Source organism: Balaenoptera acutorostrata, chromosome 2 (assembly GCF_949987535.1).
Source record: "Balaenoptera acutorostrata chromosome 2, mBalAcu1.1, whole genome shotgun sequence".
Taxonomy (NCBI): Eukaryota; Metazoa; Chordata; class Mammalia; order Artiodactyla; family Balaenopteridae; genus Balaenoptera; species Balaenoptera acutorostrata.
The window spans coordinates 59,085,586-59,112,693 of NC_080065.1; the positions used below are offsets into that span (position 1 = coordinate 59,085,586).

The 27,108-nt window shown below is 39.6% G+C and overlaps 1 protein-coding gene across 5 annotated transcripts in view; it reads right to left on the reverse strand.

The window, feature by feature from the left end:
• The window catches only part of LOC102998785 (survival motor neuron protein), a 43,732-nt gene extending 23,187 nt beyond the window's left edge, over positions 1-20,545 (reverse strand). For all 5 annotated transcript variants that reach the window (XM_007175956.3, XM_007175957.3, XM_007175954.3 and 2 more), the window contains exons 1-7: positions 20,411-20,545; positions 6,335-6,406; positions 4,420-4,539; positions 3,343-3,543; positions 3,038-3,193; positions 1,478-1,558; positions 248-358 (exon numbers count right to left, since the gene is read on the reverse strand). In XM_007175956.3, coding sequence (XP_007176018.1) covers positions 248-358; positions 1,478-1,558; positions 3,038-3,193; positions 3,343-3,543; positions 4,420-4,539; positions 6,335-6,406; positions 20,411-20,491 — 822 coding nt within the window. In that variant the 5' untranslated portion in view covers positions 20,492-20,545. The remainder of the gene's footprint in view (positions 1-247; positions 359-1,477; positions 1,559-3,037; positions 3,194-3,342; positions 3,544-4,419; positions 4,540-6,334; positions 6,407-20,410) is intronic.
• Positions 20,546-27,108: the final 6,563 nt, after the last annotated feature.

Below are 27,108 nucleotides of genomic sequence, written 5' to 3' on the forward strand. Positions count from 1 at the left end.
GCTATTACATACGTACTGGAATACAGTATAGTGTAAACATAACGTTTATATGTACTAGGAAACCAAATAATTCATGACTTGCTTAATTGTGACACTCACTTCACTGCAGTGGTCTGGAACTGAACCTGCCTATAGTTTTCAACTCTCAGGATATACCTAACATAAGAAACCACATTTTAGTCACAAACGAAACAAAGTCACAAAACCACAGAGTGACTGTCAGGAAAGATGCTGAGTGATCACTTACCATATAGTAACCAGTATGATAACCACTCATGTACCAAGAGATTAACATACTTCCCAAAGCATCAGCATCATCCAGAGAGTCTGGACATATGGGAGGTGGTGGGGGAATTATCTGGAAAGAGAAAGATACACTTTAAAATCAGTAGACAAAAACATAAGGTCTGGAAACCTACTTTATGTACAGAATGCTGGATGTTAGTTGTATCTTTTCCTACATTCCATGTCATCTCCTAGTTAAAATTTTTTTAAAAATCTGGGATTTGGAGAAAGCCAACCAGTAACAACAACAAGAGACCAATAAAATTAAACTGAACAAGAATCAAAAGGCAACAGGTCACATAAAATATTTAAACATTTTGCTTTCATTAGACCTATTTTTCTGTGCCATTATGAAGCTATAGGTAAAAACCAAGGATAAATACTTCCATGGTTTTCCTCAAAAAACACCCACACAGTGTTTCAAGTAAAAGTTTTGGCTAGAACATCTGCACTGCCCCCACCCCAACGCAGTCTGCCAAAAAGTGTCTTTGTATTTTGCCTATTGTTGATATCTAAAAGTTTGCCATTAGATATCTGGACAGTCTACGTGATCAGACCATGCCTGGAAGGGTAAAACATTAATCTTAAGGTACGGTGTAATTAAATCCTTTTGGATAGGCGCTATCTCCCTTAGAATGAGATACTGCTGCCAGGAAGGAAGGATGAATAATATGGGCTATGAGAGGACTGAGTCTGGGTAGCAGAAGGTCATTAAAAACAAAAACCCTGGGACTTCCCTGGTGGCACAGTGGTTAAGAATCCGCCTGCCAACGCAGGGGACACGGGTTCAAGCCCTGGTCGGGGAAGATCCCACATGCCGCAGAGCAACTAAGCCCGTGTGCCACAACTACTGAGCCTGCGCTCTAAAGCCCGCGAGCCATAACTACTGAGCCCACGTGCCTAGAGCCCATGCTCCGCAACAAGAGAAGCCACCGCAATGAGAAACCCGGGCACCGCAAGGAAGAGCAGCCACTGCTCGCCGCAGCTAGAGAAAATCCGCGCACAGCAACAAAGACCCAACGCAGCCAAAAATAAATTTAAAAAAACCCAAAAAACAAAAACAAAACCCTGAAGTTTAGTCCAAATTTTTACCCATCAGAACTTGGCTGTGACATTTCCGAACTACCTATGTTCTGCTAAATCCCAAACTGTGTATGAAAGCAAAGTTTAATCTGAATTCTTTTGCACTTACTGGTGGTCCAGAAGGAAATGGAGGCGGCCAGCATGACGGGAAGGGTGGCGGCGGCGGTGGGCCACTGAATTTTAGACCTGGCTGTAAAGAACATTTCAAAGAAAGACCAATTTAACAGTTTCAATATGTAAAGAGCAAAAAAGAATTCAATGTCAAAAGAATCGAAATAATTGCCCAGAATAATATCTATATTATTCATATCAAAAAGGTTAAATAGAATTTCACGTACCAAATGCTTAAGTCATATAGACTCATAAATTTAGATTTTTCTCGTTTCCTTTCTATGTAGACATTCAGACAGTAAAGCCAAAGTAAGAAAAATTTAAAATTACCTAATAAATCAGAGACCATATACTCAGCAAGACATTTCCATCATAAAAGACCGTATCTCCCGCAATTTCATTAACGAAATTGCATAATCTATTGGACGTCCTTTCAATTACATATGCTAATTTAGCGCATAAATTATAAAAAATAGTGTCTCTCACTTAACAAGAAAAATCAGCCCCCTGAGACCAATGAAGCATGTTCGTTATTATATAAATTAAGAGGTCTGACCATTCTGAAAAACGTAATAGAATATAAACCTCAACAAGGAAGCTCTCAACAGGGAATTCTAAGGAAAAGTTTTAATGTCATGCTTGATTTAAAAAATCTTTATTATTATCACTGCCTGAAGAAATCAATGCTTTATACAAAACTACTGGACAGGGACTTGGATTCCATGATATAACCTAAACTAAAAATCCTTTTTGTTTAAGTTGATTTGCTACTGATAACCAAAAGAACCATGAATAAAAACAGTATTTACATTTTGCTCTACGAAACAGTCTGGGAGCTTCTTTGGATTTCACCTGTATCAGATGTAAATATTGTGTTCTCTTCCAATTTTTATATACCTTATACAAGTGACACAGGGAACTATAGCACAACATCCAGCTGATGACAAAGTATTATACTTTCAAACTTAAGTTTGCTAAACTATTTTTTTAATTAATTTTTATTGGAGTATAGTTGCTTTACAATGTTATGTTAGTTTCCGCTGTACAGCAAAGTGAATCAGTTATACATGTACATATATCCCCTCCTTTTTCAATTTCCTTCCCATTTAGGTCACCACAGAGCATTGAGTAGAGTTCCCTGTGCTATACAGTAGGTTCTTATTAGTTATCTATTTTACACATAGTACAGTATATATGTCAACCTCCAAAAGTTGGTTAAGTTATTACTCTAATATACCTAATACTCTATAAAAATTGTTAGGAAAGGCTTTCATTATAAACTATTCTGCATTACTATCTTATTTCCTTTTCAAAGAATTCTCAGGTATGTATTTACAACATCTATGGAAAGCTACGAAAGTTTCATGAGGGAAATCCCTAGCGGTCCAGGTGGCCCGGGTTCAATCCCTGGTCCGGGAACTAAGATCCTGCAAGCTGCAGGGCGCAGCCAAAAAAAAAAGTTTTGTGAGAAAAGCTACAATTCATTTAATGGAGGGGCTGAATGTTCCAATACTATATTAACTATTTCCTGGAAAACCTTTTCTGGGTAGAAGTTTACCTTTCCTGGTCCCAGACCTGATCCTGGCATATGGGGTGGTGGAGGGAGAAAAGAGTTCCATGGAGCAGCTTTTGACTTGATGCTATTTGGTTTATTTACAGGAGACCTGGAGGAGTTCTCACTTTCATCTGTTGAAATTTGACTTTCATTTTCATTCTTTTAAGAGAAAGAAATACATGTATTTTTGTTATAAAAGCATCATTAAGAAAAATATAATGCTTCAGTGGATCAAACTGACAACCAGTTTTACTGCTTAATTTCTCATCTAGTTTCTGCTTCCAAGAATTCCATTTTTTTATCCTTACCTCCCGAGCATTCTGTTCTATATTATTAGCTACTTCAGAGGTTGTGGAAAGTAGATCAGACAGATTTTGCTCCTCTCTATTTCCATATCCAGTGTAAATGACAACACAGGTTTCTCTCTTAAAGTCAATCGAGGCAATGGTAGCTGGGTAAACACAGCCATCTTCTGACCAAATGGCAGCACATTTGTCACCAACTTTCCACTATAAAAGAAACCAAAGACAGACACACACACACACACACGCACATTTCTTTAAAAGAGGGTAAACTATAATCTTGTTTGGGTGGGGTAGGGTTGGGGGTGGAGGGGATAGTCTCCAGTTAACTGTTCTGGGAGGTAGAATGTTATAGTGAAAAAACTTGGGGCCAAAACCACAGAAATCTGAATTCTAATATAAATATAACATGACATAGTCCTGCCGTTTATATAATCACGGACCAGTTTCTTAATCTCCTTGAGTCTTATTTTCCTCATCTGTTAAGTGGGTGTAGTATAATCTGCCTCACGTATTTGTTGTGAAGAACAGAAAGGAGGGGAAACATGTAAAGTGTCCAGTACGCTAGCCCAGCACATAGCACGTGCTTATCAAACATCAGCTCTCTTCCCCCTTGGTAATGATGAAACTAAAGCAACTAATGATGAGACACCAAAATAATTAGCCTCTATGTGGACTGTTTTAAATAGCAGAAATGACTCTACCCAGAATATCTGGTCCCCAGGTATTAACAGTTTTAGGATTTTTGAAGGAAAAAAAAGGATACCTCTCTCAGTTTTAGAAAAGTCAAACACTGCCAATTCAGTTTAAGCCTTCAGGTACTTCTTCCAAGTTGCACTGCCTTCCTCCCCTCTACCCGCAACATAAACACTGTCCTGAATTTAGTATTTATCATTTCCTCCTAATTCTTTATATTAACATGCATGTTCTTAAACAATAGAAAGTTTAATAGGTGCTTTAGAAATTTTATGATTATATGTCAATAGAAAACACTGTCCTAATAATTTAAAGGTATTTTATACTATTTAATAAGGACAGTAACAAGAAATTCTTTGAAGTTAAATCTCAAGGTTTTAAAATAACCTGCTTCAAGGGAGTTGTGGTATTCTTTCTTTGGCTTTTATTCTTCTTAGCAGGTTTTCTTTTAGGTGTGCCTTTTGGTTTTTCTGAAACTTCGGAAATGTCACCGTTCTTTAGAGCGTGCTATGAAAACATGAATAGAAACGTACATGTTACACGGTGATATGTCAAAAAAGTCACAATATAACTCAGTCACTATAAACTGGTCTCCAGGCCCCACCGTCTCAGATAGCTTCTATTTCCTCTTTTCACTATCCCACATGCTACAGAAACTGCTCTTGAAGGTACCATATATCTGATAATCAGCTCTAAGGACCCTTTTAAGCAAGTCTCCTCACTCTCAACCTTTCCATAACATTAGACTCTGTCAATCATTTTTCTTTTTGATAGTCACAACATTTTTGATGACATAGCAATGTTGGGCCCTAATGCTTTTATTACTTCTCTGATCAAGTCTAAAACTTGGGCACTCCCAACAAGAACTGGCCATCCTTCTTTACCAGCTTATGATCATCTATTCCTATTACTTCAATTATACTTTCTATGCAAACAAACTTCCAAAGCTATTATCCAGCTCTGACTTTTCTCCTTAGTTCAACATTTCCAATTACCAATTTCATATCTTCACATTTACCTCAAATGCAACACAATTAAAAGTAAACTATCTCTTGCCCAAATCAGTTCTTTTTCTCTGCTCAGTCTACTTCCCCATGCAATATCACCAACCCCGTCCCACATCGAGCCCCATTTTAATCTGCGTTTTATAGAACTCTCTTGGTAACTCTGCATTAGTGTTATTTCTAGTCTAAATGTATGTTGGAAAGCATGTTATTGACAAATTTAGAGTTCAGCTTCAAGGATGACATACAGATCTGACCTTTACCTCATGCTACAGGAGTGACTAGGGGTGGAAGTGGACCCCATGCTTGGTGCTCTGTATGAGTGTATGCTCTGTGCCTGGACTACTGATGGCCCATGTATGATGATCAATAAGACTAAGCACCTTAGTGGGGAAACTGATGATATTGGACAACTGTGTAAATGTCTTGTTTGAGCCACAAAAAAATAGACTTCGCCCTGCAAAAGAAATGTATATTCCTTGACATTCATCACTATCAGGAACACTTGACTTGATACCTCATAGGATCTGGGGAGGATTACATTAATTTAATGTATGTAAAGCACGTGGAACAGTGCCTAGAACACTGTAAACACTCTGCAAGTATTCATTACTGCACTAGGCTATTTATCCTCAATATTATTTCAATAAAGGCTTGTTAAATGTTTCAAAAGTATCATTCAGATTGTCCTTCCACTAATCTGATTAGAAGACCATGATAGTTTGATACAGTCTAAACACATTAAAAATTATAAACGTTTAAAACTCTGCTTAGGGCTTCCCTGGTGGCGCAGTGGTTGAGACTCTGCCTGCCAATGCAGGGGACACGGGTTCGAGCCCTGGTCTGGGAGGATCCCACATGCCGCGGAGCAACTGGATCCGTGAGCCACAACTGCTGAGCCTGCGCGTCTGGAGCCTGTGCTCCGCAACAAGAGAGGCCACGACAGTGAGAGGCCCGCGCACCGCGATGAAGAGTGGCCCCCGCTCGCTGCAACTAGAGAAAGCCCTCGCACAGAAACGAAGACCCAACACAGCCAAAAATAAATAAATCAATTAAAAAAAAACAAAACAAAACAAAAACAACTCTGCTTAAATTGCCTCTGTTAAAGGGATGACATATAGACTGGTTACCAACTTCTAAAGGAAGATAACTAATTTATCTAACCTGTTATCTTTTAATCTTCAAAATTAGACTGAGTAATATGTACTTTAACATTTTACTGTAAGTATGCTATCATTTTTTTCCCCGAATGAGTACACATGAGGAAATAAGGAAAAGAATAAATAAGCATTTCATACCTTAAATGAAGCCACAGCTTTATCATACGCTTTTATCAATGCTGTATCATCCCAAATGTCAGAATCATCACTCTGGGAAGGGTAAAGAATAAAAACAATTCATGTTTGGTTGGATTTCATCAAAAATGTGTGTTAGTAACAAGTAATAAGAGCTATCTTAATTCAGACATAATGAAATTACATTAAAAATGGGTATTTTAAATCCTAAATAAACCGCAAGAAGCCTACCTGCTTAGAGATTATGGGACATTACCCCCAAAGCTAGACATACGTAAATGTTCTAAGAGTGCCATGAAGTAAACACTCCACAATTTAATTCCTATCCACCAACCATAAGTGGATCTGCTCAAGAGTAATCCATGTTTCAGTCTTTTCTAAGAGCAGATAAAGGGTTTAGTTTGGCAGAACGGGAAAACAACCGGCCACCAGGGATTTAAGACATACTGTCACACAAAAGAATAATATAAAATAAATATGATAAAATATTAAAACATGAAGTACAAACAAATGTTTTAATTCAAAAGTGGGAAGGAGAGGCTGAGAAACACTCTTGCCATAAACCCCTCTCCCGGTGTGGAGACCCACAGTCAGGAGTGAACTCACAACCTGGAGCTTTTCCCTGAGGAGCAACGGGTCTGAACTCCAAATTGGGCACCCTAGGTTTTAAGACCAGCACCTGAGAGATGAGTTCCCAAAACATCTAACTTTAAAAACCAAGGGGATTCACGTCCGCGAAACCCACAAGGGAACAGTGACTGAAAGGGTTCCCATGCTTGGAATCACCTCTCCCCTCCAACGACCCAGCGCAGAAGCAGCTGATTGACAGGCGCCCAGACTTTCTGTCAGAGGTTCATTTGCTTATCTTAAAGTGCTGACTTGCAGAGTAGGCATTTAATTTAACATACATCTAGGGACCTGCTGGGACACTAAGGACAGAGGCTAGCAGCACCATCTTTATGCTATCTGCCTCACTCCAGCCAGCAAGGGCCATCTTTGCCCTCTGCTGCTCCCCACAGCAGCAGTAACTCCTAGAGGGGAGCTTTTATGCACATCTGATGTCCCAGTTTTTATGTCTGGTGTCCTGGTTTTTACAGCTGCAGCCCAGGGTGGGGCTTACTGTGTTCTTGGGTCCCACGGGGCTGTAACAATCAAAGAGACAGTCCTTGGCGGGCTACCACCCCCAGGAAACTGCACAGACAGCAGACTGAAACACACCCCATTCTTTCTGTGAAAAAGGCCTATTTGCTTGTAAAGGAAATTAGTCTTGAGGAGGAGGCTTCTAGTTTGGTGCATAGCTAGGGATCTACAGAGATGCTCAGAGGCTCCTGTATGCAACATCTGCACTCTCTCTCTGCCTGACTCAAGCTCACTGCATCTCCCAGAAAGGAGCTTAATGTAAAATGTGACATCAAAGACAAAATGTGAAGGGGAGTAAAAATGTACAGCTTTAGAATGAGTTCAAATTTAACTTATTATCAACTTAAAATAGATGGTAATAAATATAAGTTTTTATATGTAAGACTCATGGTAACCACAAGGCAAAAATCTATAGGAAATACACAAAAGATAAAGAGAAAAATATCTAAGCATACCATTAGAGAAAATGATCAAACCACAAATGAAGAGAGAGGAAAGAAGGAAACAGAAGAACTACAAAACCTCCAGAAGAAATTTAACAAAATGGCAATAAGTACATACCTATCAATAATTACTAAAAATGTAAATGGACTAAATTTAAATTCTCCAATCAAAAGACACAGACTGGTTGAATGGATAAAAAAACAAAACTCACCTATATGCTGCCTACAGGAGACTCACTTCAGATGTAAGAACACACACAGACTCAAAGTGAAGAGATGAAAAAGATGTTCCATGCAAATGGAAATGAAAAGAAGGCTGGGGTAGCAATACTCGTAAGACAGGTAGACTTTAAAACAAAGACTGAAATAAAAGGTAAAGAAGAGCACTACATAATAATAAAGGTGTCAATCCATGAAAAGGATACAACATTCAGCAATATTTATGCACCCAACACAGGCGCCCCTAAATATATAAAGCAAATATTAACAGACCTAAAGGGAGAGACAGACAATACAATAATGGCAGGGAACTTTAACACCCCAGCAACGGATATATCATTCAGATAAAAAATCAATAAGGAACCATCTGCCTTGAAAGATATGTCAATCAGATTAACTTAATGGATATATACAGAGCAACAGAAATACACATTCTTCTCAAGTGCGAAAGAACATTCTCCAGGATAGATCATATGTCAAGACACAAGTCTTAATAAATTTAAGAAAATGGAAATCATATCAAGCATTTGTCTGACCACAGTGTATGAAAGCAGAAACCAATTATAAGAAAAAAAACTGGAAAATTCACAAATACGTGGAGATTAAACAACATGCTACTGAACAACCAATAGGTTAAAGAAGGAATCAAAAGAGAAATAAAAAAATACCTTGATACAAATGAAAATAGAAACATAACGTACCAAACTTAGCAAAAGTAGTTCTAAGCAGCAAGTTCATAGTGATAAATGCCAATATCAAGAAACAAGAGGACTTCCCTGGAGGCACAGTGGTTAAGAATCCGCCTTCCAACGGGTTCGAGCCCTGGTCCGGGAAGATCCCACATGCCGTGGAGCAACTAAGCCCGTGCACCACAACTACTGAGCCTGTGCTCTGGAGCCCTCGAGCCACCAAATACTGAGCCCACATGCCACCGCAACTACTGAGCCCACGTGCCACAACTACTGAAGCCCGTGCGCCTAGAGCCCGTGCTCCACAAAAAGAGAAGCCACCGCAATGAGAAGGCTGCGCACAACAAAGAGTAGCCCCCGCTCGTCGCAGCTAGAGAAAGTCTGCGTGCAGCAACGAAGACCCAACACAGCCAAAAAGAAAGAAAGAAAGAAGAAAAAATCTCAAACAACCTAAGTTTCACCTAAGTATTAGAAAAAGAGGAACCCAATGAAACTCAAAGTTGGTAAAAGGAAGGAATTAACAAAGATCAGAGTGAAAATAAATGAAACAGAAACTAAAAGACAACAGAAAAGATCAATGAAACTAACAGTAGGTTCTTTAAAAAGATAAAATTGACAAACCTCTAGATGGACTCACAAAGAAAAAAACATAGGACTCAAATAAATATAATCGGAAATGGAAGTGGAGACATTACAACTGATACCACAGAAATACAAAGGATCTTAAGTAAGTACAGTCATCCCTCAATATCCGCAGGGTACTGGTTCCAGGACCCACCATGGATACCAAAATTGATGCTTGCTCAAGTCCTTTATATAAAATGGCATAGTATTTACGTACAATCCTGCATGCTTTATTGTTAGTAATACCTAATATAACATAAATGCTATGTAAATAGTTGCTGGCATACAGCAAATTCAAGTTTTGTTTTTTGGAACTTTCTGGAAATTTTTTTTTACCCAAATATGATTGATCTGAAGTCGGTTGAATGTTCAAATGTGTAACCTTAGGATATGACTGTACTATGAACAATTATATGCCAACAAATCTGACAACCTAGAAGAAATGGACAAAATTCAAAGAAACATACACCCTACCAAGAGTGAATCATGAAGAAACAGAAAATCTCAATAGACCAATTACTAGTAAGAAGATTGTTAGAGGCTTTTGATTATTAATTGAAACAAAAGTTCAAGACCAGATAGCTTCACAGGTCAATTCTTTCAAACATTCAAATAAGAATTAATACTAATCCTTCTCAAACCTTTCCAAAAAAAATAGAAGAGGAAGGAACACTTCCAAACTCATTTCATGAGGCCAACATTACCCTAATATCAAAACCAAACAAGGACACCACAAAAAAAAGAAAACCACAGGCCAACATCCCTGATTAACACAGATGTAAAAATCCTCAACAAAATATTAGCAATCCGAATTCAACAACACATTTAAAAGAATCTTATACCATGATCAAGTGGGATTTATCACAGGGATGCAAGGATGGTTCAACATTCACAAATTAATCTATGTGATACATCACATTAACAAAAAGAAGGATGAAAATCATATGATCATCTCAATAGATGCAGAAAAAGCATTTGACAAAATTCAACATCCATTTATGATAAAAACTCTCAACAAAGTGGGTATAGAGGGAACATACCTCAACATCATAAAGGCTATATACATGACAAACTCACAGCTAACATCATCCTAAATGATGAAAAGCTGAAAGCTTTTCCTCTAACATCAGGCACAAGACAAGGATGTCCACTCTTACCACTTTTATTCAACAAAGCATTAGAAATCCTAGCCAGAGCAATTAGGCAAGAGAAATAAATAAAAGGCATCCAATTTGCAAAGGAAGAAATAAAAATGTCATTATTTGCAGATAACGTGATATTATACATAGAAAGCCTTAAAGACCCCACCAAAACACTGTTAGAATAAACAAATTGGTAAAGTTGCAGGACACAAAATCAATACATAAAAACGTGTTGAATTTCTATACCATGAAAACAAACTATCAGAAAGAGAAATTAATACAACCCCATTTACAACTGCATCAAAAAGAATAAAATACCTAGGAATAAACCTAACCAAGGAAAAGAAAGACTTGTACGCTGATAACTATAAGATATTATTAAAGTAACTGAAGAAAATAGAAATAAATGGAAGGATATTCTGTACTCATGGATTAGAAATATTAATATTGGTAAGATGTCCATACTACCTAAAGCAACCTACAGATTCAATGCAACCCCTAGCAAAATCCCAAAATTTGTATGGAACCACAAAAGACCCCAAAGAGCCAAAGCAATCTTGAGAAAGAACAACAAAGCTGGAGGCACCATGCGCCCTGATTTCAAACTATATTACAAAGCCACAGTAATCAAAACAGTATGGTACTGGTATAAAGACAGACAAATCAGTCGTACAGAATAGAGTGCCCAGAAATAAAGCCACACATATATGGTCAATTAATATATGACAAAAGAGCCAAGAATATATAATGGGGAAAAGACAGTCTCTTCAATAAATGATGCAAAAAAAAAACCTGGAGAGCCACATGCAAAAGAGTGAAACTGGACCATTGTCTTATACCACATATAAGAATTAACTCAAAATGCTACTGTAAAGGACAGGAAACTATTCAATATCCTGTGATAAAACATAATGGAAAAGAATATGAAAAAGAATGTATATATATATGTATAACTGAATCACTTTGTTGTACAGTATAAATTAACAACATTGTAAACCAATTATATTTCAATAAAATAATTTTTTTAAAAAAGAATTAACTAAAAATGGATTAAAAACTTAAATGTAAGGCCTAAAATCATAAAACTCCTAGAAGAAAACATAGGTGGTAAGCTCCTCGATATCAGTCTTGGCAATGATGTTTTTGGATTTGACACCAAAGCAAAAGCAACAGAAGCAAAAACTAACAAGTGGGAATACACCAAACTTAAAAGCTTCTGCATAGCAAAAAAAAAAAAAAAAAAAAAATCAACAAAATGAAAAGGCAACCAACTCAATGGGAGAAAATATTTGCAAATCACTTATCTGATAAGGGGTTAATATCCAAGATTTGTAAAGAACTCATGCAACTCAAGAGCAAAACCCCAAACAATTCAACTAAAAATAGGCAAAAGGGACTTCCCTGGTGACACAGTGGTTAAGAATCTGCCTGCCGATGCTAGGGACACGGTTCAATCCCTGGTCCGGAAGATTCCACATGCTGTGGAGCAACTAAGCCTGTGCACCACAACTACTGAGCCCATGCACCATAACTACTGAAGTCCACGTGCCACAAATACTGAAGACCGTGCACCTAGAGCCCGTGCTCCGCAACAAGAGAAACCACCAGAATGAGAAGCACGTGCACCACAATGAACAGTAGCCCCCGCTCGCCACAACTAGAGAAAGCCCACGTGCAGCAAAGAAGACCCAACACAGCCAAAAATAAACAAAATAAAATAAATTTATTTAAAAAAAAAGGGCAGAAGATCTGAATAGACATTTTTCCAAAGAAGACATACAGACGGCTAACAGGTAAGTGAAAAGATGCTCAACATCACCAATCATTAGGGAAATGCAAATTAAAACCACAGTGATATATCACCTCACACCTGTTAGAATGGCTATTATCAAAAAGACAATAACTGGGCTTCCCTGGTGGCACAGTGGTTAAGAATCCGCCTGCCAATGCAGGGGACACGGATTTGAGCCCTGGTCTGGGAAGATCCCACATGCCGCGGAGCAACTAAGCCCATGTGCCACAACTACTGAGCCTGCGCTCTACAGCCCACGAGCCACAGCTACTGAGCCTGTGTGCCACACCTACTGAAGCCCGCGCGCCTAGAGCCTGAGCTCCGCAACAAGAGAGGCCACGCAATGAGAAGCCTGCACACCACAATGAAACAGTAGCCCCTGCTTGCCGCAACTGGAGAAAACCCTCGCACAGCAACGAAGATCCAACGCAGCCAAAAATAAATAAATAAATTTATTAAAAAAAAAGAAAAAAAAGGACAATAACAAGTGTTGATGAGGATGTAGAGAAAAGGGACACTAGTACACTGTTGGTAGGAATGTAAACTGGTGCAGCCACTATGGAAAATAGTATGAACATTCCCCCCAAAATTAAAAATTTTACAACAGACAAGATATGGAAACAACCTAAGTGTCCAACAATGGGTGAATGGATAAAGAAAATGTATACAGGGACTTCTCTGGTCGTCCAGTGGTAAAGAATCTGTCTTACAATGCAGGGGACGTGCGTTCAATCCCTGGTCAGGGAACTAAGATCCCACATGCCGGGGCAACTAAGCCCATGCGCCACAACTAGAGAAGAGAAACCCGCGTGCCACAACTAGAGAGAAGCCTGTGTGCTGCAACGAAAGATGCTGCATGCCTCAACGAAGACCCTGCGTGCCACAACTAAGACCCTACACAGCTGAAAATAAATTAAATAAATAAATAAATAATAAATAAATCTTTAAAAAAGAAAATGTACACAGGTTTCCCCCACTATATGAAAGTAGTGTTCCTATGAAAGCTTTTGTAAATGGAAATGGAGTAAAGCAAAGAATCAATTATGTTAGAACACAACTTGCTAATGGATAAACAAAATAAATCAGGATAAAGTACAGATGCTCACAGGCACAGTTCAAAGCTATGGTGGCTTGATGCTGAGATGCTGAGTGTAGCTCCTGGGGAAGGAGCTTGGTGGTGCCACTCTCACTGCTTGGGTTGCCTGCTGCCTCTAAAATGGCTTGCTGCAAAACAAAACACTGAATGTTATTTTTGCTTTTCACCTTTTTTTTTTTTTTTTTCCATAAAAGCAAAAATCCTCTTCGGATTTCAGTTAGTGAACATAGTTACTAATGTAGGTCTTTTATAAAAGTGAGGTGGTATAAAGCAAACTTTTAAAAAGCAGGGGATAACTGTTCATATACAATAGAATATTATTCAGCCATAAAAAAGAAATCTTGTCATTTGAGACAACATGAATGGATCTTGAGGTCATTACACTAAGTGAAGTAAGTAAGACAGAGAGATGAATACCATGTGATCTTACTTATTTGTGGAACTTAAAAACAAAAAACAGAACAAACAAAAAAAACCCAACCTCATAAATACAAAGAAAAGATTGGTGGTTTCCAGAGGTGGGGGTGGAGGGGATGGGGGAGGGGACTGAAACAGGCAAAGGGGGTCAAAAAGTACCAACTTCCAGTTAGCAAGTAAATAAGTCACGGGGATGTAATGTGCAACACAGTGCCTACAGTTAGTAACACTGTATTGCATATTTGAAAGTTGCAAAGACATAAAATTCTCAACACAAGGAAAAAAATATTATAACTATGTATGGTGGCAGATATTAACTAGACTTATTGTGATCATTTTGCAATATGTATAAATAGCAAATCATTATGTCGTACAACTAAAATTAATATAATGTTATATGTCAATTATACCTCAATAAAAAAAGAAAAAAAAAGGGAAAGGAATGTATGGTGGATGATCATGGAGGAAACAGGCTAGGAAATAAAAACTAAAAGGATCTGGATAGATAGAAAAGAAAATAGAAAGCACTCCAAGGACAACCATGAGCCAAAAGAGCATGTAAGCAAAAATAAACACAATGACTGAATGATTCCACTCATATGAGGCTCCTAGGTAGTCAAATTCACAGAAACAAAGTAGAATGGCAGTTACCAGGGGCTGTGGGAGAGCAGGAAATAAGGAACTGTTCAATGGGTAGAGTTTCGGTTTTGCAAGATTAAAAAGTTCTGGAGATCTATTGCACAACAGTGTGAATATACTTAACACTACTGAAGTGTACACTTAAAATGGTTAAGATGATAAATTTTATGGTTTTTTTTTAACCACAAATAAAAATAAAATAAATTGTATTTGACAGATCAGTGAAGCAACAACTCCAACTAGACTCATTCTTATGCTATAGAGTAGTTGAAGGTAAGTTTGGATACATAATGTTGGTGTTGGGAAGACAGGTTATAAAACACCATCAATTAGTATGTTGGATTTTGTACAATATTAGTCAATCAATGAGCTCTGAAGAAGTTTGCTATAAAACTCATTTAGTTGTAAAGTGAATTTTTGTCATTTTCTTGTTAATCTGCATTATACATAGAGAAATATGTTCTGATATAAAACTGTTAATCTTGCTATATGATAAAAAGTACTTAAAAATCATTAAGTCATTTTGCAGATAAGGAAAGTAATCACAAACAGGTAATTGACTTGTTCAAGGTTATGCTGCCCCTTGGAATGGGAGATGTTTCTTAAAGCAGAAGATATATCAATTCTGCAAATGGAAAAGGTACTACTAATAAAGGAAAGTGTACTCCACTGTATCAATAGAAGTGGGCACTCTTAAAAGTAGGATACAAATACATAGGAACCCAAACTCATCACATTACAACTGTTATAAGACATTTTAAAATGAACAGCAAACAAAGACATCCATACAAAGCTATTATGAGAAGAAACATTTTAGGTGATAAAACTTCTCAACTGACAATCACAAACAGAAGAAAATACAATAACCATCTGAAATTAAATTGTCTTAAACTAGCATTTGCAATATGGAAAGAAAACACCTTGAATCAAAATTTCTAAAAACTCAGATGAGAAAAGAAGGCAAAAGGGAAACAGTCAAATGAGGAGTTAAACAAAATCAAGAACGAAATGGAAGAAAAAGTAATACTGACTGCAAGGTACCCAAAGAAGAATACATTTGACTGAAAATCTAATGGGTACCAAGGAAAAGACATGAAAAAAAAAAAAGAAAAAGAAAATAAGTGAAGTGGAGACTGGCAAAGAATATTTAACATATGTATAAATGGGGTCCCTGAAGAATAAAAGCTAAACAAATAAATAAACAAAAGTCTCTAAAAAGAATTCTCAGAGCCTCTAAGCAAAAAGATCAAGTCATTTACAAAATACAGAAAACTAGTTAGTATTAGACTTCCTCATAGAAATTTATGGGAAAAAAGTATGAGCCAAGGATTTTATATACACCCTAGCTTTCCTTCAAGACTAAGTTGTTGTGTTGTTTTGTTTTTTTGGCTGCACTGCATGGCTTGTGGGATCTCAGTTGCCCGACCAGGGATTGAACCCGGGCCCTTGGCAGTGAGAAGGTGGAGTCCTACCCACTGGACTGCCAGGGAATTCCCAAAAAGATACTGTTAAGAGAATGAAAAAATGAATGAACTCACAAACTGGTAGAAAATATTTGCAAATTACCTATCTGATAAAGGTTTTGTATCTAGCATACACAAAAAAACTCTCAAATCTCAACAAAAAATAAAATAATTCAATTTAAAAATGGGCAAAAGATTTGAACAGACACTTTGCCTAAGAAGATACATGGATGGCAAATAAGCACATGAAATGACAATCAACATCATCAGTCATTAGGGAAATGCTAATTAAAACCACAACAACAAGACACCACTACACATTAGAATGTCTAAAATTAACAAGACTGACCATACCAAGTGTTAGCAAGGATGTGGAACAAATGGAACTTTTCATACATTGCTGGTTGAAACGTAAAATGGTACAATCACTTGGAAGAAAAGTTTGGCAGCTTCTTAAAGAATCAAAATAGTGGACTTCCCTGGTGGTGCAGTGGTTAAGAATGTGCCTGTGAACGCAGGGGACAGGGGTTCAATCCCTGGTCCAGGAAGATCCCACATGCCTCGGAGCAACTAAGCCTGTGCGCCACAACTACTGAGCCTGCCCTCTAGAGCCCACAAGCCACAACTACTGAGCCCACATGCCACCGCAACTACTGAAGCCCGCACACTCTAGGGCCCGTGTGCCACAACTACTGAGCCTGCATGCTGCAACTGCTGAAGCCCACGCACCTAGAGCCTGTGCTCCGCAACAAAGGAAGCCACCGCAATGAGAAGCCCACGCACCACAATGAAGAGTAGCCCCCGCTCACCACAACTAGAAAAAGCCCGTGCACAGCAACAGAGACCCAACGCAGCCAAAAATAAATAAAAACAATAAAATTCAACTTAAAAAAAAACCAGAAGAATTAAAATAGGGAGTTCCCTGGTGGTCCAGTGGTTAGGACTCTGCACTCTCACTGCCGTGGGCCTGGGTTCACTCTCTGGTCAGGGAACTAAGATCCCACAAGGCATGGGAAAAAAAGAAAAATAAAAAAATTAAAATATATCTACTCCATGACCTAGGTGTTTGCCAAAGAGAAATGAAAGCATATGCCCATACAAAGTCTTCTGCACTAATACTCATGGTGGTTCTATTTGTAACAGCCCCAAACTGCAAGCAACCCAAATGTTCATGAAAAAGTGAATGGATAAACAAATTGTAGTATATTCGTGCAACAGGATCCTACAGCAATGAAAAGAAATGAATGACTGATATACACAAGAAAATGGATGAAACTCAAAATAACTATGCTGAGTAAAAGAAGCCAGATAAAAAAGATTCCATATTTGTAAAATTCTAGAAAATGCTGACTAACCAATGGTGGCAGAAAGTGGATCGGCAGTTGTCTGGGGACAGGAGATGAGGAGGGACGAAAGGGAAGGATTACAAAGGGGTGTAAGGAAATCGAACCATCCCACACACTGGGACCACGTGGAGAAGCTGAGACAACGTGAAGAAAAGAGATGACCTGTCAATCCCTAGCAGCTCAGTCCCCAGCTACTGTAGCTCCGATTCCTATGTGGATGCAACTACACGAAATGTCTGAAGGAGAACTGCCCACCAAGGCCTTCACAAATTCCTGACCCACAGAAACTATGAGAGAGAATAAAAAATGATTACTGTTTCAAGCCACTAGTTTTGGGTGATTTGTTACACAGCAATAGCAAAGAGAACAGACCATCAGGACTGCCTTTATATCTGTTTCTCAGTCACCAAAAGAAGCCCACCTCCTTCCTTGCAGGCATTTCAAAATGAAATGTTTTCTTCTCCATATCCCTCAAATTACTGTACCAGAGGTGGGGAAGGAATCTTCCTTGTTCCTCACTTCTACTTCCAGATTATTCTTCCTCCCTAAAAACTCCCAGGCTTGAAAATCCTGTCACCAAACTCCACTGTCCACTATCCCTCCTCATTGCAATCATCTATATCTTCCTGGGTCACTCTTCCTCATTCCTTGAGGTTTATATCCCAGTACTCCCTCCAACACTAATCCTGTCATAATTTTTGGTTATTTAAAAACCCATGTACAGGGACTTCCCTGGTGGCGCAGTGGTTAAGAATCCGCCTGCTAACGCAGGGTACATGAGTTCAAGCCCTGGTGTGGGAAGATCCTACATGTCGTGGAGCAACTAGGCCCGTGCACCACAACTACTGAGCCTGAGTTCTAGAGCCCGTGAGCCACAACTACTGAGGCTGTGCACCACAACTACTGAAGCCCGCGCACCTACAGCCCGTGCTCCGCAACAAGAGAAGCCACCGCAATGAGAAGCCCTCGCACCACAACGAAGAGTAGCCCCCACTCGTCGCAACTAGAGAAAGCCCGTGCACAGCAACAAAGACCCAACGCAGGCAAAAAATTAATTAAATAAATAACGATAAAAAAGTATTACTCAAAAATAAACCAAATAAATTAAGAGATAATTAAAAAAAAAAAAACAACCCATGTACGTGATCCTTCCAATACCCTACCCTTGCTACGTCTTTAAATGCTTCGCTACCAATGACCTTTTATAGTACCCAATCTCAGCTACTCACTTCTATGGTCTTTATTATAACCATTAACTATAGTCTCTCCATAAACTCAACTGCAAGAATCCTACTCTCCAACTACCACTTTCTAGGCTCTGCAACTTATTCCTTCTAGTAGGTTGATGATGACAGTCATTCCACTTCACTGGGACTGTTTTACCAAACAGTGATCCTCAACTTTTTAAACTGTTTCTCACCATGGTAATGTCCTCACTTCCTTTCTTAGCCAGCTTTAATTCCACCACCGGTCATTAAGACAACTCCCTGTACCACCCCCTTCTCACTTCACACTAGGTAAAACTACAACCCTATTAATTTCACCTATTCATTTACTTTGTGTCTGCCCTCACACACCTGAATTTGAATTTAGCTAGCGAAAAATACAATCATGCTACCTAGTCTCTCTTTAAAAATAAATTTATTTATTTATTTCTGTCTGCATTGGGTCTTCGTTGTTGTGCACGGGCTTTCTCTAGTTGTGGCAAGCAGGGGCTACTCTTCGTTGTGGTGCGAGGGCTTCTCATTGCGGTGGCTTCTCTTGTTGCAGAGCACGGGCTCTAGGCGTGCGGGCTCAGCAGTTGTGGAGCACAGGCTTAGTTGCTCCGCGGCGTGTGGGAATCTTCCCGGACCAGGGCTCGAACCCTTGTCCCCTGAATTGGCAGCAGATTCTTAACCACTGCGCCACCAGGGAAGTCCTATCTAGTCTCCTTTAAACTCATAACCACAAATCTGAAGTAGGCCTTTAATGTTGCCTAGCAACATTTCCACTACATTCCCCTAACGCAACACTCATCCACTCTCCTAGAGGTTTACTTCCTACCTTCTCTCTTCTCTAACCTCCGACACCTGCCCCCTACCCCCTCCTCACTAGTAGGCTGATGACCTTGCTTCTTTTACTGAGAGAACAGCAACAATCAAAACAGAATTTTCATAATCTCCTGTCACTATATCTGCTCATCCACACAAATCTGTACCCATATAACTGCCACCACATGAACTGTCAATATTTTTAACAAAGACTAAATCCATTCCCTCTTACTACGCTAGAATGTTGCTGGCGCAATTCTCTTCCTTCCTGCAACGTCAATTATACCGTCCTTACTGGATCTTTCCTATCAGCCCAGAAACATGCTGAAACATTTCTCCCAACTTAAAAACAAAAACACAATTAAGAATCCTCTTTATCTCACTTACCTCTCCATCCATTGGTCAATTTCTCTATCTTCCAGTACCCACAATAAAACTTGAAATATTTGCTCACGTATGTTGCCTTGAATTTCTCCTCTCCGACTCTCGAACTCGCTCCAATCACATTTCACCCAAGAATGAGTTCTAATCTTACCCGCTTATAAACCTGCCTTACTTGCAGTCTTCCTCATCTCAGTAAAAGGCAACTTCATCTTTTCAGCTGTTCAGAGCAATCCTGGAGTATTGACTTTCCTCTCTCAAGCCTGTATTATCGTATACCCGTGCACAACCTGTTGCCTCTGATTTCAAAATATATCCAGAAGCCAAGTAACCTGCTGTCCAAGTAACCTGCTGTCCACTGCTAACAGCGGGATTATTCCAAGAGACTCCTAACTGGTTTCCCTGCTTCGCCCTGGCCTGCCCCCGCACACCTCGCAGTCGGAGAGAGAGGTGGAAGACCAAGGCACAATCTAGTAGCAATAGGGCCTAGGCTCAAAGTCATTAGGGAGCTCAAACTGGGCGAGGAACGAGCTTGCGGCTGAGGCTCCCAAGTGGGGAAAGATATAGAAACATGCGGGCCCACCGCCCCGCAGTGAGCCGATTGGCCGAGGAAAGAGCGCGGGGGGCTGGTCGGGGAGAGTGCCGGCTGCGACCTCACCTGGCCTGTGCCGCGCCGGAACAGCACCGAGTCTTCCAGCTCTGGGACGCCGCTGCTGCTGCCGCCGCCACCCATCGCCATGGCTAACCTGCTGCCGGGTACGCAGCGTGGGCTAGGTCCCTCGGCGAGTGACGACTTCCGCCGCCCGGCCTCCGGGAGCGGAAGAGCATGGCGGCCCGAGGGTCGCCGGCCGGCGGGGAGGAGTCTCCGCGCTCTCTGCCCGCGGGCGCCGCCTACCCCTGTCGGCCGCATTGGTGTTTCTTCTCCGTATCCTCTCAATTCTTTGATTTCACTTTTTCGTCTGTTCCTGGAGTGACTCGACCAGAGTTTTTTTTTTTGTTTGTTTTAAATAATAAATCCTCTTAGGAAAATAGTGTTCGTTGCAGGTCACTTAGAAAATATGGGTAAGCAAGCAGTAAAATAAAAAGCAGTCCCTTGGTAACCAATAATAATATAGCTACCATTTTTAAAAAGTGCTTTTAAGAGTTTTATATACTTATTTTAATTTTATTTTCACAACCCTATGAATTAGGGACTATTTTCTCATTTAAAGATGGGAAACTGAGGCACAGAGCGTTTACACAAATGCCTGGAATCCAGCATCTCTGTAACATTTCCCAACCTTGGCATTTAGTTTAATATCTCTTATCCCAAATCTTCTCTAGTAAGTTTTTTTTAATTTATGTATTTATTTGTTTGTTTATTTATGGCTGCGTTGGGTCTTTGTTGCTGTGCGGGGGCTTGTCATTGTGGTGGCTCCTCCTGCTGCGGAGCACGGGCTCCAGGCACGCGGGCTTCAGTAGCTGTGGCTCGCAGGCTCTAGAGCTCAGGCTCAGTAGTTGTGGTGCACGGGCTCAGCCGCTCCGCGGCATGTGGGATCTTCCCAGACCAGGGCTCGAACCCGTGTCCCTTGCATTCGCAGGCAGATTCTTAACCACTGCACCACCAGGGAAGCCCTCTAGTAACTTTTTGAATTTAAAAACATGAGATGAATTGTTGTATTCTGTTTAAGAATGTGCTTTTTGTTTGCTCGTTTTTTCATGTTTGTCTTTACATGGGTCAAGCAGGCTTTTAGTTCTTAGTACGAGCTTACCCTCTACTTTTCCAGTATTCTTTATTAAACATTTAGGATTGCTAAATGGCTTCCAAGTACCTATTGTAATTTTTTCTTTTTTTTAAAGGTCACCCAGGGAACTTTGATGGCTTCCCTTGGCTTCTGTAGATACCAGAAATAGATGTATTTTTTAAAAGCTCACTTAGATTTGTTCAATCATAATTCTCACAGTGGCATATGATACAGAAATTTAAACAATTTGGAACCAGGTTTCTTTTTATTTATTTATTTTTTAGATAGAATTTACATACCATAAAATTCATCATTTTAAACCATGCAATTTAGTGGGTTTTGGTATGGTCACAAGATTGTGCAGCTACCACCACTATCTAATTCCAGAACATTTTCATCGCCCCCCGAAGAAACCTTGTATCCATTAGAAGTCACTCCACAGTCTCTCCTCCTTTCACAACCACTGTCTCTATAGATTTACTTGCTCTGGATATTTCATATAAATGGAATCTCATCACATGTGACCTTTTGTGTCTTTTTTCACTTAGTATAATGTTTTCAAGGAGGAATTCGCTTTAATGAATTTTAAATGGCAAGTTCTTTGTTGAAAAAGTATTTCTACTTATCAGGAAGTAGATAAGTAGATTTCCACCTACCTTGTTCCTCAACAAAAATGAACCTATGGCATTTTTGTCCTCAAAGAAAACATGTTCTTTTTTTCTTGATGGTGACATCCAGATTTGAATCACTATACGTATTTTACAGTTATTCCATATGATAGACAAAGCACTCAAAGCATAATGTAGAGGATTTCCAAAGGAAACCGTTTCATCAGATTTGAAGGCACTTACGTAAACATTAAATTTAACTTTATGATTATGGGGGGTCGCCAGTCTGAGTACCGTGCCTGGCACCTGGCAGGTCCCGCATACACGTGGCTGAATGTGTAAATCCCCCAGCTGCAGGAACAGCTCCATTTTCTGAGGCCCCAGGATCCTCTTACAGGCTAGTCCTCATGGTTCTGCCTTGTACACACAACACTTTATTTTCGTATTCTGTTTTCCCCGCTAGCAGCCCCGGTGACCAGGCGTCTTCATGTTGTTATCTCTGTTCCTCCTACCAGGCCAATCCAGAGTAAGTGGTGCCAGAAAAGTCTGGTAAATCAATGAATTGTGGGAACCCAACCCAGCTCTGGCACTTTTGTCTGCAGGCTAGTCTACCAGATTCAAAAAGAGGAAGGTTATTCACAAGTGCATAAATTGCACTTGCATAAGAAAGAATCTCATTAAGTAGACCTCCATAAAATTCAAATTCTGATGATCTGGCCATATCCGAGGTGAAGCTTACCCAGCTTTATAAAGAATTTGCTGGAGGGCTTCCCTAGTGGCGCAGTGGTTGAGAATCTCCCCTGCCAATGCAGGGGACACGGGTTCGAGCACTGGTCCAGGAAGATCCCACATGCCGCGGAGCAACTGGGCCCGTGAGCCACAACTACTGAGCCTGCGCGTCTGGAGCCTGTGCTTCGCAACAAGAGAGGCCGCGACAGTGAGAGGCCCGCGACCGCGATGAAGAGTGGCCCCCGCTCGCCACAACAAAAGAAAGCCCTCACACACAAACGAAGACCCAACACAGACAAAAATAAATTAATTAATTAATTAATTAAAAAAAAAAAGAATTTGCTGGAAAGTCACGTAGATAGTCCAGAATATTTTTTAGAAAGCACTTATCTGCCCCCAGGTGAGCAGGAAAGGAAGCTGGCAGGTACATGAGAGGCCCCAAAGAGGGTCTGTTGGGCCATTTCTTAGCATCTGATCCAATTGGTGAGGAAAGTGACAGCAGTCCAAAAAGGCTCAAAGAAACAGAACTCTTTCCTGGCAATAGCTCTTTTGCCTAAAGTAACCTTCCCACTGTCACATGGTGCAGTCTTAAAGTTATGGTGAAATGCTAACAGGCAGTTTGGATTAAAGTTAACAGCAAATCATGGCTTCACAGATTAATTGCTGCACAAATAAATTGATGTATAAGTATTTGCTTTTAAATCTTACATGGCAAGAAGTAAATTAGAAGTCAAACCAGTTTTTTCTCTGAAGAACTAAAAGGACAGAATATCTTTGATGACCTTGAGAACAGCATACTGGTTTCAAGGCAGACTGTTGTTGTGTAATCTAACCAACAATGATGTAGAACATTTAAAAAATTTATTTATTTTATTTTTGGCTGCACTGGGTCTTCGTTGCGATGCGCAGGCTTCTCAGTGAGGTGGCTTCTCTTGTTAAGCACGGGCTCTAGAGCGCGGGCTTCAGTAGTTGTGGCACACGAGCTTAGTTGCTCTGTGGCCTGTGGGATCTTCCCGGACCAGGGCTCGAACCCGTGTCCCCTGCATTGGCAGGCGGATTCTTAACCACGGCGCCATGCTGTGAAGTCCCTGATGTAGAACTTTTCTTAACACGGTTATAAAATAATTCTTAGAAGAAAAAAAAATTTAACTTCATGAACTGGAACCAATCTTTGTGCATATGGAATTCTCATACCAAAAACCTACATTTGGTGACTCTTGGAACTTGCCGATGATAAAATAAAGGATTCAAATGACTAGTGATCAAGTTTCCAGTTAGGATAATATATATTGGTATTGTCATGCAGAATAGCGAATAAACAAAAGAGAAGGCCAAAATTAATTAGTTCCTTACCCTTACCTTACCTTCAGAGTCTAGGGTCAGGAGATCAGAGATGTGTCAGTGATTTGTGTACAAGAATGCTCACTGATTGGGATTGACATATATACACTACTGTGTATAAAATAGATAACTAATGAGAACCTACTGTATAGCACAGGGAACTCTACTCAATGCTCTGTGGTGACCTAAATGGGAAGGAAATCCAAAAAAGAGAGGATATACGTAAACGTATAGCTGATTCACTTTGCTGTACAGCAGAAACTAACACAACATTGTAAAGCAACTACACTCCAATAAAAAAAAAAAAAAAAAGACTGCTCACTGAACTATTACCGCAGCAGAAAGTTGAAAATTCCAAATGATGTTTTGGAAGAATATTTGAATGATATTATGGACAAATGGTAGTATAATTCATAAATGACACAGATCTAATTAGTCATCCAGTATGTAAGGCTTGGATTCATTACCCTCACATCATATACCAAAATACATTCTAGGTGACTTTTATAAACTTGGGATGGAGGAGATTTTAAGATAGAAATAAGAAGCTATGCAAGGATTGAAAACTCGAATACATTTTGGGGGTTGGGCAGGTAAAGGAGATGCGTTAAAGAGGAGTAAGCAATAAGGGGTGGTGGGTACTGTAATCAGTTACCTCGAGACTATCCCTCCACCCCCCCCCACTCATTCCACCCACTCCCTGCCCAAAGGCATTCAAGTTCATATTAAAAATTTTGGGGGGGAGGGGATGGGGGAGGGATGGAGTGGGAGTTTGGGTTTAGCAGAAGCAAGCTATTATATATAGAATGGATAAACAACAAGGTCCTACTGTATAGCACAGGGAACTATATTCAGTATATTGTGATAGACCATAATGGAAAAGAATATGTATATATGTATAACTGAATCACTTTGCTGTACAGTAGAAATAAACACAACATTGTAAATCAAGTATACTTCAATGTAAGAAAAAGTGGAAAAAAAATTTTTAACATGTCACAACAAGTCTGTGGGCTGTCAGTCTGCATCTTCAGTTAATAAAGAAACTAGGCATTTAATTAAAAATTACGATGAGGTATCACCTCACACCGGTCAGAATGGCAATTATCAAAAAGTCTACAAATAATAAATGCTGGAGAGGTTGTGGAAAAAGGGAACCCTCCTACACTGTTGGTGGGAATGTAAATTGGTATAGCCATTATGGAGAACAGTGTGGAGGTTTCTTAAAAAACTAAAAATAGAGCTACAACATGATCCTGCAATCCCACTCCTCATGGGCATATATCTGGAGAAAACCATAATTTGAAAAGATACATGCACCCCAAAGTTCATTGCAGCACTGTTTACAATAACCAAAACATGGAAGCAACCTAAATGTCCATGGACAGATGAATGGATAAAGAAGACGTGGTATAGGGCTTCCCTGGTGGCACAGTGGTTGGGAATCCGCCTGCCAATGCAGGGGACACAGGTTCAAGCCCTGGTCCGGGAAGATCCCACATGCCGCAGAGCAACTAAGCCCGTGTGCCACAACTACTGAGCCTGCACTCTAGAGCCTGCGAGCCACAACCACTGAGCCCGTGTGCCACAACTACTGGAGCCTGTGCTCCACAACAAGATAGGCCACCGCAGTGAGAAGCCTGCGCATGGCAACTAAGAGTAGCCCCCCCTCGCCACAACCAGAGAAAAGCCTGTGTGCAGCAATGAAGACCCAACACAGACAAAAATAAAATAAATAAAAAGAAAAAAATGATGTGGTATATATACACAATGGAATATTACTCAGCCATAAAAAAATGAAATAATGTCATTTGCAGCAACATGGATGGACCCAGAGATTAACATACTAAGTGAAGTAAGCCAGAGAAAGAAAAATATATTGCTTATATGTGGAATCTAAAAAAAAAAAAAGATACAAATGAACGTATATGCAAAACAGAAATAGACCCACAGACATAGAAAGCAAACTTATGGTTACCAAAGGGGAAAGGGAGGGGATAAATTAGGAGATTGGGATTACCATATACACACTATTATATATAAAACAGATAACCAACAAGGACCTATTGTATAGCACAGGGAACTATACTCAATATTTTGTAATAACCTATAAGGGAAAAGAATCTGAAAAAGATTAGGTATATATATGTATAACTGAATCACTTTGCTGTACACCTAACACAATACTGTAAATCAACTATACTTCAATTAAAAAAAAGAAACTAGGCATTTGATCATGTGAATAAAAATTGTGGCAAAAGCAACATAAATAAAATGAAAGGACAAACAATAGTTTAGAAAATATTTGTAACATAAGAGAAACGAATATTCTTTTTTTTTTTTTTTTTTTTTTTTTTTATAAATTTATTTATTTATTTATTTATTTATTTATTTATTTATTTATGGCTGTGTTGGGTCTTCGTTTCTGTGCACGAGGGCTTTCTCTAGTTGTGGCAAGTGGGGGCCACTCTTCATCGCGGTGCGCGGGCCTCTCACTATCGCGGCCTCTCCTGTCGCAGAGCACAGGCTCCAGACGCGCAGGCTCAGTAGTTGTGGCTCATGGGCCCAGTCGCTCCGCGGCATGTGGGATCTTCCCAGACCAGGGCTCGAACCCGTGTACCCTGCATTGGCAGGCGGATTCTCAACCACTGCACCACCAGGGAAGCCCCCGAATATTCTTTTATATTAAAGAAAAACTTTGTCAAATAAAAATAACAGCAAAGCAAGCTATTCATAGAAGAAAAAACTAGAAGGGCCAATAAATATGAACATATGCCCATGCTCTGGAAGCTCTGTATTCTGTCTGCTTAGATTTATATCCTTAACCTGCCACTTACTAGCTGGGCGACCTTGGGTAAATTCCTTAACCAAAATCTCAATTTCTATGAAATCTATAAAAATGGACATAACCGTAGTACCTACATGTGAAGACTAAGTGAAACAAAAAGCATAAA